Here is a 12,982-nt window from a genome sequence, read left to right as displayed (position 1 = left end):
GGAATTCATCACACAATACAGCTTTTATGCTGGCTGTTCAGGCATCGCCTGTCCATCCACATTTTAGATTTCTGGACTAAAGGGTGTACTTTCTGTTCAGACTGCAGCTACTGTGGACATGAATGGTTCATTTTCTGCCTGCTCTTCCTTTCCAGCGCTTTGTTAGGCAAATTACTCTTTCTCTCCATGTTTTGCATGGTGTAGTATAATTCTTTAATTTTAAAGGGGTTCTAAAGCCTTGGCTCTCCAGGGACTCTCCCTCCTCATTGGCTGTGAGCTAATGAGGGGAGAGGGGGGAGCGGATTCAAGCCATAGTTCTATGTGTGAATGGACAGGAACGATCCTGCTTGGGTGCTCCATTGCAAGCTGCTTACTCTGGAGGGAGGGCCAGGAGCGCTGGCAGGGGTCCCAAGAAGAGGATAAGGGCTGCTCTTTGCAAAACCATTACACAGAGTAGCTGAGTATGACTTTTTTTTTTTTTTTAAACCAAAAATTAGCCTTTAATGTCACTTTTATTCTGTTGTTTGAGGTCCTTTTTGTTGAGTTTTACTTTTTAATAGCTTTTTAGGATAGTTTTTGTATTTACTTAATTTCTTTCTGACTCTTCACTTGACAACTTACTGCATTCGCAAAGAGAGGTGCATAGGAGGACTATTTGTTAAGGAGGTGTCTAACCTCCATGTAGACAGAATATAAATGCCAGGTATTTACCGTGTGCCCTGATAAACGCAATGCAAATAGAATTTTTACATTGTGCATATGTGAATCTTGTTAACTATAGCCACGTCTTCTATTTTCCATAGAGGTGATTTTAAATCTGACTTTGAGATGATGCTAGAAAAGAAGAAGAGCATGAGTGGTAAGCGGCGGAGAAACCGGGATGGTGGCACTTTCATAAGCGATGCAGACGATGTAGTAAATGCTATGATTATGAAAATGACTGAGGCGGCAGAGGTGAGTTCCCTTTTTGGAAACCCTAAACTCTCAAGGCATAGTTATAATACTACAGGGTCTCCTGCAAATGTCCTATGTCCACAATTTGAGGAAAAACACTCAATTTTTGACTTTACCTCATTAATTAGTTAACACTATGTAGCTCTCTGGTTTTCGTTACTCACTTTACTTTTGTCAAGTAAATGAAATGTGAATTATCATTGCCTGTTTTAATTCTAGCATGATGAGCCCATCCCCAGTGCATTTCTGATTGCAGATCTGTACAGAGCTGTTCTATTAGACCCAGATTGCTTAGTGGGCCCAATCACGTGTCTCATGAAACTTTGAAGAGTGTGTAGGATTTAATAATAATATTTCTGTTAATGGATGCTACATATATATGGCTGCCTTAGAGTATTGCACAGAAAACGGCAAGGAATATCCTGGTTTCTTCAGTGGCACCACCAGCTTTGGTGTGCAAATGAATGGAGATATATTTTTACAAGTGTGTTTTTTTTTTTTTTGTATCATAATGTGTGATCTGCTTTAATTGTTATGTTTTGCAGGAGGACAGAAACCTGAACACCAGCAAGAAGCCGGCACTAAAGAAACTAACTTTGCTTCCCACGGTAGTAATGCACCTTAAAAAGTAAGAATACCATTTCATATACCAGTTATGTAAATGGTATAACTTTTAATGTCTGTGTTCTTCCACATATATTGTTTCTGTTTTTCCTTTAGACAAGACTTGAAAGAAACCTTTATTGACAGTGGTGTTATGTCTGCTATTAAAGAGTGGCTCACGCCCCTACCTGATCGAAGCTTGCCAGCTCTAAAGATCCGGGAGGAACTGCTGAAGATCTTGCAAGAGGTGAGGTTGCTGTCTGTTTGTTTTTTTTATGTTGTCATTTGCATTAATGTCACACTTGTGGCTAAAGCCAAGCTCTGAGTTTGTTTTCCTTTTTTAACATCCCTCATCCTTTGTTTTTTTGTTTTGTTTTTTCCTTCCAAGCTCCCTAGTGTAAGTCAGGAAACTTTAAAACACAGTGGCATTGGAAGAGCTGTTATGTATCTCTACAAGCATCCAAAAGAGTCAAGACCGAACAGGGATATTGCTGGAAAGCTAATAAGTATATAGGATACGTCTTTTACATGTGTACTGCAGATTTAATTGGAGTATGCATTTCTCTTAGAATTAGAGAACAATAGGCTTGTTACCTCGTAGTTAATTTAAATATATTGTAATGTGCTAGAACAGTACATCAGCTATAGGATTATAAGAATATTTGAAGTTCTCTATCTTTATTATTTACAGTAAAGAAATGTTGAGTGAAATGTAACAGGATTATAAATGCTTTGCAATATTAAAGCCTTTCTATTTTTTTTTTTCTTTTATTAAAATAGAGGTTATGCTTACCTGCTCTGTGCAGTGGGATTGCACCGAGCAGTCCCTTACCTTCTTGAATCTCCCGCCCACGTCTGGTCCTTCTTTCTGCAGGTGCCCCCATAGCAAGCCATGTGCTATGGGGGCACAGATGTAGGTGCTCTCCCAGGCCGGACTGTGTGCATCCATAGCCACACCCCCTGCTCCCTATTCACAGGATTTGCCTGACAGCAGCAGGATCCTATGTCTTTAACTGCTGCCTGTCTCTCCTGTGACACCAGGACGTGAAGGGAGAAGAGCTGCAGCTGGGACTGCACTGGATCGGTGAAGACTAGGGAGGGTTGGGGAACAGTTAGTGGGGAGTTTTTTTCCTTATTGCAGGGAAAGCATTAAGGGAAAAAAAAAACAAAACTTTAGAACCTCTAAAGCCATGCTCCAGCCCCCCCTTCCCACGGAAAAATTAAGAATTAAGTCAGCAGCTACACATAGTGAACTGCTGACTTTTAATATTGGGACACTTACCTGTCCTGGAATCCAGCGATGTTGGCACCCCAGCCAATGTTTCCATCGGATCTTGGGTGCTGTCGCTGCCAGAGTCTGTAAGAGAAACTGGTAGTGAAGACTTGCAGCTTCACAGCCGCAGCCGATTCCCTACTGCGCATGCACAAAGCGCACTGCGCTTTTCTGAATGGCCCAGGGGCGATAATGGAAGGGGGCCGAAGTGGGGACCGAAAGATGCCAAATGTGGTACCGGAGGGGGGGGAAGAGACACCGCTTTAAGAAAATGACAGTTGTAAATTTAAATTAAATGTAAAATAGATAGTGCTTCCCCCCTAAGCTCCCCTCCACGTTATCCACAGTCTAATAACAAGCTGTGGTCAAATCATGTAACACCCAGACAGACTTTTCTGTACAGTGGTAGACATCTACTTAATATGTCCAGTTACAGCACTATCTGAAGATGTTTTTACAAACACGTTTGCTGGCTTTAAATAACCTGCTGCAAAAATGTGTTGCCAAGTTTTCTGGAAGGTACCATATAAGTATACCAGCAGTAGAAGATCTGTGCAATATTTTAATACCGATGGCTAATTTATATATTCCTGATATGCTCAGATGAATGGTCGCGGCCTATCTTTGGGCTGAGTTCCAACTTTAAAGGGATGACCAGAGAGGAGAGAGAGCAGAGAGATCTGGAGCAAATGCCACAGCGCAGAAGAATGAGTAGGTAAATTGCTTTTAGCTGATTTATTTATTTTGAATACTCTAATTACAGATCTTGTTGGGTAACGTATTGGTAGTGTTTGAATCGATGTTCAGTTTTTAAACTCCTTTCTCTGCAGTTCGGGTGGCCAGACACCTCGGAGAGACCTGGAAAAGGTGTTAACAGGAGAAGAGAAGTGAGTGTTTGTTTTTTTACTAAATTCATTGTTCTTCCAACTTTCTAAATGTGCATTCTGTGTACCGTGTGATGTTGGCATTTTAGATGTAAAGTTCTTGATTAAAAATCTTACTGTGGAGCAATTCACAGTTTTGCTGCTTGGTAATGGAAGTCATAGTCAACCTCTTTAAAGCACAACAGTCTGATAAAAGCAGAATATTGTTTTAAATGCTTTTGAATTGCTATACACTCACTGGCCACTTTATTAGGTACACCTTGCTAGTACCGTTTTGGACCCCCTTTTGCCTTCAGAACTGCCTTCATTCTTCTTCGCATAGATTCAACAAGGTGTTGGAAATATTCCTCAGAGACTTTGGTCCATATTGACTTGATAGCATCACGCAGTTGCTGCAGATTTGTCGGCTGCACATTTATGATGCAAATCTCTTCTTCCACCATATCCCAAAAGTGTTCTATTAAGATCTGGTAATTGTGGAAGCCTTTGGAGTACAGTGAACTCATTGTCATGTTCAAGAAACCCATATAAGCTTTGTGACATGGTGTATTATCCTGCTGGAAGGAGCCATCAGAAGATAGGTACACTGTAATCATAAAGTGATGGACATGGTCAGCAGTAATACTCAGGTAGGCCGTGGCTTTTAACAACCTCCCACCCGGCCAATGTACATATACGGCCGAGTGGGAGCTTCCTCCTTCTGAGTGGACATTTCCCTGGACACAAAGCAACACCGCTCGACAGGAGGGCTCTGTAATTGGCCCTGCTAATCACATGACGGCCGTGTCCAATCAAAGCTGTCATGTGATGTGACGTTGTCACGGTGATCGGGTCTTTCTCCTCTCACAGGGAGGAGGAGGAGAGCGGATTGCTGCTGGAAGGTGGCGATCAGTGAGTATAGAGCTGTTTTACTGCTCTTTACTCATTGATCACCCTGTTCTAGTGCCCCCAAAAGTTTCCCCAAACACAGTGCCCCCACAATAAAACACCTGTCACACATCTGTCCCAATAAAATCTGTCCCAGTGAACATCTTCCACATCTGTTCGTGATCATCTGGTGCACATCTTCCACATCTGTCCATGATCATCTGGCGCACATCTGCCCCATCTGTCCGTGATCATCTGGCGCACATCTGCCACATCTGGTGCACATCATCTGCCACATCTGTCCGTGATCATCTGGCGCAGATTATCTGCCACATCTGGTGCACATCAACTGCCACATATGTCCGTGATAAACTGGCGCACATCTGGCACACATCGGTCTGTGATCATCTGGCACACATCGGTCTGTGATCATCTGGCACACATCGGTCTGTGATCATCTGGCACACATTGGTCTGTGATCATCTGGCACACATCGGTCTGTGATCATCTGGCACACATCGGTCTGTGATCATCTGGCACACATCGGTCTGTGATCATCTGGCACACATCGGTCTGTGATCATCTGGCACACATCGGTCTGTGATCATCTGGCACACATCGGTCTGTGATCATCTGGCACACATCGGTCTGTGATCATCTGGCACACATCGGTCTGTGATCATCTGGCACACATCGGTCTGTGATCATCTGGCACACATCTGTCTGTGATCATCTGGCGCACATCTGTCTGTGATCATCTGGCACACATGATCTGCCACATCTGGCACACATAATTTGCAAAATCTGTCTATGATCATCTGACGCACATCATCGGCCATATCTGTCAGTGATCATCTATCACATCTGTAGTCATCTGGCGCACATCATATCCCACATCTGTCGAAGTGAACATCTGCCACATCCCAGTCATCAACATCTGTCACACATCTGTCCCATGAATCAGCGCACATCTGTCCACATGGCTAAAAAATGATCCAGGGCCTTCAAAAGTGTGATAGGTACTCAGGAAATTAAATGTGTAATTTATGCTCCTAGAATGCCTGACAGTGCTATTTGAATGTTGGGCCTCTGTATGAGACTAGGTTGTGGAAAAGTCTCACACATGTGGTATCGCCATACTAGGAGGAGTAGCAGAATATATTTTGGCGTGTAATTTTTGCTATGTACATGCTGTGTTAAAAAAAATTGTATAAATTGAAAACTTTGTGTAAAAAAAAAAAAAAAAAAAAAATAGGTCTGACAGTCGCCGCCCCTCATATAGTCTTTACCCCAATGGGTATTGACCTCTTATCCATAGGAGCAAGCTAGGCATAAGACTTGTTAAAATACAAAACAATTTGCATAAACACACCTGTAGGGGCTGTCCCACTGGTCCAATACCCCCCTGCTATCAGCATTTCCAACTCAGTTTGTCTTCTGCCTAGTTAGGAGTAAGATAGGCTTCCCTGTGCTGGGGCTACAGTCTCAGCCTTTCTTCTGTTTTATTACTTTTATTTTATGCCAAGTGTTTTCTTTGCACTACTAACTTTTTTTATTTATACTGCGCTTAGTTAGTCGGATCTTCGGAAGACTACATCGTTTGCGGAGCTGGGAATCGGACTGGTTGTACTAGAGCCTTACTGAATCCCAGCCCGCCATCGAGCGTTTAGCAGGCTATGCGTACGCCCTGCCCTCGCAAACGACCTGTCCCTGTCCTCAGGGACAAAAGCCAGCGAGGTGGCCACCTCGCTAGGATGCCTCAACTGCGGTTTACCGTGCGTTGCTAGAGTCCTGTTTGGCTGACGGCACCCCCACCACCTGGGGTGGGAGGCTTCCCGTCGCAGAGCGGCACCTACGCCATCATGGATCGGTGAGTACATTCTGTGTGGGGCCTCTGTCTGGGGATGACAGTCTGCTGGAGTCTGTGTTTTCCCCTCATGTCTGTGTGTCTGGGGCTCGCATTTCCTCCCGGTCCCTGTGGGGGCACTATTGCGTCCAGGACGCTCTGTGGGGGGTTGTGGGGGTCCCTGTCCCCTTTGGCACTGTTTTAGGTGGCTTATTGGGGGTACAGGCATGCATGTGCGGGCCGCTGTGGTGGAAAACCGCGGGGCCATCATTTTGGGTGTGGGCGGCTGCTCTGGCTTCAGTAAGGGCACTTCAGCAGCCATTTTCCCTGTAGTGTATCGCGCCTTTTCGGGCGCCATCTTTGGTGTGGCAAGATGCTATGTCTGCGCTTATTGCCTCTGTTAAAGATACACTACATTTAGAGGATGAGCCCAACCCGCCGGGTAAGCGGTCGTCTTTTGGGACCCGTAGAACCCAGAAGGCAGCGCAAGTGTTTCCTTGTCCCTCTGAGTTTCACGAAACGGTGAACGAACACTGGCGCAATTTGAAGTGCAATTTTGTGGTACCAAAACGGTTTCAGTTCCGTTATTCCTTTGCGTCTCCTACGGATTCGCGCTGGGCGGTGGCCCCTAAGGTGGATCACACGGTGTCCAGATTGAAGGCCACTCTGATGCTCGCGGAGGATTCTCCGGTGTTTAGGGACCCTACGGATAGGCGGGTGGAATCTCTTACTCGCCACTCCTAGCCTGTTACGCGATCTGTCAACTACGATTCAGACGCTCCAGGAGTTCGGGTGGACCATCAACGTTCAGAAGTCGACTTTGTCCCCTTCTGTTCGACTCCCTTACTTGGGGATGGTCCTGGATTCCGCCCAAGCCAAAGTTTTTCTGCCGGAGGACAAGCTCCGGACTCTACAGGACGAGGTCAGGTTCCTCAGGGACAACGAATCCTCATCGCTCAGGACCTGCATGCGGTCCCTGGGATTGATGGTGTCGGCCTTCGAGGCGATACCATTCGCACAGTTCCACACACGATCTCTTCAAGCGGAGATCCTGGCCAGATGGGACAGGCATCCTCTTTCCTTGGAAAGGAGGATATCTTTGAGTCACCAAGCCAGAGAGGATCTTCTGTGGTGGCTCCGGTCTCCGGCTCTGACGGAGGGAAAATTCTTCCGGCCGTTGTTGTGGACGATGGTCACCTCGGAGGCCAGCCTGCGGCTGGGGTGGCGTTCTGGGCACCCTGTCTGCCCAGGGCACTTGGTCAGAGGAGGAATCCTCCCTGCCAATAAACATCTTGGAGCTGCGAGCGATCAGACTGTGCTTGCTCCGTTGGTCGGATCTTCTTCGTGGGTGCAGACGGACAACGCCACTGCGGTGGCTTACATCAATCACCAAGGGGGCACCAGGAGTGCCCGGGCGGCCCGGGAAGTGACCAAGAATTCTGTCTTGGACTGAGACGCACGTCCCGGCGATTTCGGCAGTTCACATTCCGGGTGTGGAGAAATGGCAGGCCGATTACCTGAGCCGCCAGACCTTGGACCAGGGGGAATGGTCCCTACACCCGGAGGTGTTTCAGATGCTGTGTGCGCGATGGGGATCCCCGGATGTGGATCTGTTCGATCCCGGCTAAACAACAAGGTGGGAAGGTTCGTGACAAGAACGCGCGATCCTCTGGCAGACGCCTCGGATGCGCTGGTGGTGCCTTGGAATCAGTATTGCCTGATCCTTCCCCCCCAATTCAGTTGTTCAGGTTCCTTCGCAGGTTGGTCTCGGAACCGAAGTTGGTGATTCTGGTGGCCCCGGACTGGCCCCGCCGGTCTTGGTACGCGGACATCATACAACTGGTCGTCGAGCCTCCATGGCGGCTCCCGTTGCGAGACGATCTACTGTCTCAGGGGCCGATCTTCCATCCTGCTTTACAGTCGCTGGCTTTAACGGCGTGGCTGTTGAAAGCCAGGTCCTGAGAGATCGGGGTCTCTCGTCGGCGGTCATTCCTACCCTGCTCAAGGCTAGGAAGGCCACGTCTGGTAAAATCTATTACCGCACCTAGAAGGCTTATTTTGCCTGGTGTGAATCTAGGGGCGTCCATCCTCGCTCTTTTTTGGTGGCTTCAGTGTTGGCCTTCCTGCAATCTGGTGTGGACCAGCGTCTTGCGCTGACCACGATTAAGGGTCAGTTGTCTGCACTGGTAATCCTTTTCCAGCGCCCCTTGGCGTCAAACTCTTTGATACGCACCTTTATTCAGGGGGTGCGTCATTTGGCTCCTCGGAGAGCGCCTTTATCTCCTTGGGACTTGAATTTGGTCTTGTCGGTTTTGCAACGTCCTCCCTTTGAGAACATCAGGGGAGGTTCCTCTGTCGGTGCTGTCACGGAAGGGTGCCTTTCTGGTGGCGAACACATCTGCCCGCAGAGTGTCGGAGTTGGCGGCCCTGTCTTGCCGCTCCCCTTACCTGGTTGTTCATAGGGATAAGGGGGTCTTGCGACCTAACCAAGCTTTCCTTCCTAAGGTGGGGTTTCCGAGTTTCACCTTAACGAGGATATTGTCTTGCCTTCGCTATGTGCGAATCCTATGCATCCTAAGGAGTTGGCCTTGCATTCCTTGGATGTAGTCTGGGCGATCAGGGTTTACCTGTCGTCTACTGAATCCTTCAGGAAGTCGGATTCCATTTTTGTCCTTCCCGAGGGCCCTCAGAAGGGTATGGCTGAGTCTGCGGCAACCATTTCGAAATGGATCAGACGGACGATTGTACAGGCCTATTCTCTACCAGAACAGGGAGTGCGTCCTGGGCCTTCCGGCATCAAGCTTCAGTGGCCCAGGTGTGCAAGGTGGCGATTTGGTAGTCCGTGCACACCTTTTCCAAATTTTACAAACTTGACGTTTTGGCATCGGCAGATGCCTCCTTTGGCTGCAAAGTCCTGTGCACGGCCGTGCTTTGAGGGGGACATAGCGTTTGCCTGTCCCTGTCTGTTGGGGTTGTTTCCCGCTTTGTTTGCTTTGCTTTCCTGGGTTTTTGCTCCTGTTGAGCTTTCTCGTTATCCAGAGTTGTTGCCTTTCTGGTTCAAATAAGGTTCCTTTCTCTGACCTGGGTGCTGCGTTGCCTTTGTGACGGTTGCGCTTCCCACCCCTCATGTCTACACTGCTTTGGGACATCCCATTGGTGAAGACTATATGAGGGGCGGCGACTGTCAGAGGACGTGAGAGAAAACTGAATTTTTGTAAAATCTTACCGAAAAATTCCTTTCTCTGAGTCCTCTAAAAAATATGATGGGTACTCAGGAAATAAAATGTGTAATTTATGCCTTTAGAACGCCTGACGGTGCTACTTGGATGTTGGGCCTCTGTATGTGGTCAGGCTGTGGAAAAGTCTCACATGTGGTATTGCCATACTCAGGTGGCGTAGCAGAATATATTTTGGGGTGTAATTTCAAGTTTATCTATGCCATGTGTAAGAAATAACTTGTTAACATGTCAATTTTGTGTGTGTGTGGGGGGGGGGGGGGGGGGGGGTTGGAAGAAAAAATTTATTACAACTTCATTGAACGATTGTGGGCAAAAAAATATTGCAACTTCAAAAAAACTCACTATGCCTCTTACTAAATACATTGGACTGTCATATTTACAAAAAGGGGTCATTTGGGGGGTATTTGTACTGTCCTGACATTTTAGGGCCTCAAGAAATGAGGTAGTCAGTACATCAGAATTTATCAATTTTCGATGATACGTAGCCTAGCTTGTAGACTCTAAAACTTTCAAGCAAACCTATTATACACTTATCAGGATTTGTTTTACCAAAGAAGTGTAGCAGAATACATCCTGACCTAAAATTATGATAAATTTAGATTTTATTGGATTTCTTTTAAAACAAAATGTAAAAAATATATATATTTTTTTTTTCAAAATTTCCATTTTTTTTTTTTTTGCTTATATCGCAAAAAATAAAAAGCCCAGTAGTGAATAAATACCACCAAAAGAAAGCTCTATTTGTGTAAACGTAATGATAAAAATTTCATTTGGGTACAGTGTAGCATGACTGAGTAATTGTCATTCAAAGTGTGAGAGCCCTGAAAGCTGAAAATTGGTCGGGGAAGGAAGGGGGTCAAAGTGCCCAGTATTGAGGTGGTTAAACAATGCTCAGTTAGTACTAAGGCGCCCATAGGGTACCAAGAAAATTTCCCCTAAGCCATAACAGCCCCAGCCCAAACCGTTGATACAAGGCAGGGTGGGTCCATCCTTTCATGTCTGTCAAATTCTGACCCTACCATCCGAGTGTCGCAGCTGAAATCGAGACTCGTCAGAACAGACAATGTTTGATCAGCAGTTTTTGAAACACTAATTAGCCACTCAAATCACTTCTGCGAATGGTGCCTCTCCCGGGCTCTCTGGTCCCATTGCGTCCCACTGATGACGTTCCCATCGCGTCCCACTGACGACGTTCCCCTCGCTCTGTAACTCTGGAAACTGGGAGCGATTAGTATTTTCTCACATCGGGTTCCGCCCCTTTGTTTACCTGGCCACCAGCGGCCAGGGAAGCAGCCGATCAGACTGATCTCGGTCTGATCAGCTGCATGGGGGGCCAGAGGAGAGATTTGGGATTTACTAGACCCTAAATCTCTCCATAAAGAGGACCCGTCACGGGCCATGCTGTCACAAGGAATGATGTTCATCCCTTGTGATAGCAATAAAGTTTGTAGAAAAAAAAATATATATATTTAAAGCACCCCTATCCCATCGTGTTTATGTGCAAATGCGAACGCATACGTTACTCCCGCACACAAATGTAAACTGTGATTGCACCACACGTGAGGTATTGTCGTGAACGTCTGCAATAATTCTAGCACCAGACCTCCTGTGCCACTCTAAACTGGTAACCTGTAAAGGCATTAACCACTTAAGCCCCGGAAGATTTTACCCCCATTCCGACCAGGGGGTATTTTGCGATTCGGCACTGCGTGACTTTAACGGAGAATTGCGCGGTCGTGCGACGCTGTACCTAAACGAATTTGGCGTCCTTTTTTTCCCACAAACAGAGCTTTCTTTTGGCGGTATTTGATCACCTGTGCGATTTTTTGATCACGCGCTATAAACAAAAAAAGAGCGTCCATTTTGCAAAAATAGCAATATTTTTCCCTTTTTTTTTATATGAAATTCCCCCAAAAAAAAATGTAAAAATCAAAATTTTTTAAAATTTTCGGCCAATTTGTTTTATGCTACCTATGTTTGGTAAAAAAAATCGCAAAAAGCGTATTTTGATTGGTTTGCGCAAAAGTTATTGTGTTTACTAACAAAGGGTAAGATTTTTGTCATTTTTGTTGTTTTTTTTTTAACGCGTAATGGCGGCGATCTGCGATTTTTTTTTTTTGCGGTACTGCGACATTGCGGCGGACAGATCGGACCCTTGACTGACATTTTTTACACTTTTGGGGTTACCAGTGACATTTCTACAGTAATCAGTGCTATATATATGCACTGTTACTGTAAAAATACACTGGTAGTGAAGGGGTTAACTTTATTTGAGAGGGAGGGGCTGTGTGTGTCCCTAGGGGCGTGATTCTAACTGTGATTGGCTGGGGCTTCAGCTGTATGCAGACTGATCAACGGATCTACATAGTAGATCCAGATGATCAGCTCTCATACAGCGAGGAGAATGACAGGCAGCTTGTTTACACAAGCTGCCTGACATTCTCCCTCTCCCCCGCCGATCGCAGAGTGGCCGGCGGACATCGGGTCCGCCGGTCACACGCGCGGGGGGGTCCGTGACCACTCGGGAGCGGGAGCGCGCCTCCGGGGGCGCGCGCTCGCTCCCTAGACCCTCACAAGCTAGTGACGTAGCCCTACGTCACTTTGCCTGTGAGGGGCTGACCGCCGACGTAGATAGTCGTGCGGCGGTCGGCAAGTGGTTAAGTGTCTCCTATGGAGAAATGTAAGCACTGTAGTTTGCCGCCATTCCACAGGCAGACGCAAATTTAAAGCGTGACATGTTAGGTATCTATTCACTCAAGGTAACATAATCTTTCACATTATACAAAAAAAAAAAAAAATGGGCTAACTTCACTGTTTTTCTTTTTTTTTTTTTTTTATTCATTGTGTTTTTTTCCAAATAAGTTGCGTTTGAAAAACTGCTGCGCAAATACCGTGTGACATTAAAAAATGCAACACACACCATTTTCTCTATCGTCCATTGACAGACGCAGCAGCTATGCTTCTTTACCATTGTGTTATGCGCCATCCACAGGAGCAGACTAGGCAGTTTAAAAAATTCACTGACAAGCCTATAGGGGCTGTCCTTCTCGGCATAACACCGCACACACTGTGCTCTCAAATCAGTTTCTGGCTGCCTAGTGAAGGCGTAGAACCTAGGTTTCCTGCTGGGACTTCGGTCTCGGTTTTTTATTCTTTTCAGAATTTTTATGTTTCTCTTTGCTCACTATCGCTAGCTAGTGTCACGTGGATCTTCCTGGTGAACTACAAGCGACATCCGGCTGAAGATTTGCACTGGATAATCTAGATCCTTATGGTCTTCCAGCCTGACCAGCGAGCGTGAGCAGGTTATAGTCCC

General features: G+C 46.3%; 1 protein-coding gene across 3 annotated transcripts in view; it reads left to right on the top strand.

The window, feature by feature from the left end:
• Positions 1–12,982, top strand: part of IWS1 (interacts with SUPT6H, CTD assembly factor 1) — a 148,954-nt gene that overhangs the window by 77,750 nt on the left and 58,222 nt on the right. For all 3 annotated transcript variants that reach the window (XM_082249899.1, XM_082249898.1, XM_082249897.1), the window contains 6 exons: positions 804–954; positions 1,500–1,582; positions 1,675–1,804; positions 1,946–2,063; positions 3,434–3,545; positions 3,661–3,717. In XM_082249899.1, the coding sequence (XP_082106025.1) occupies positions 804–954; positions 1,500–1,582; positions 1,675–1,804; positions 1,946–2,063; positions 3,434–3,545; positions 3,661–3,717 (651 nt within the window). The remainder of the gene's footprint in view (positions 1–803; positions 955–1,499; positions 1,583–1,674; positions 1,805–1,945; positions 2,064–3,433; positions 3,546–3,660; positions 3,718–12,982) is intronic.

The sequence above is a fragment of the Pelophylax lessonae genome, assembly GCF_965119305.1.
Source record: "Pelophylax lessonae genome assembly, chromosome: 3".
NCBI lineage: Eukaryota > Metazoa > Chordata > Amphibia > Anura > Ranidae > Pelophylax > Pelophylax lessonae.
The sequence above is the reverse complement of the archived record's forward strand: the minus strand, read 5'-3'. Positions and strand labels throughout refer to the sequence as shown.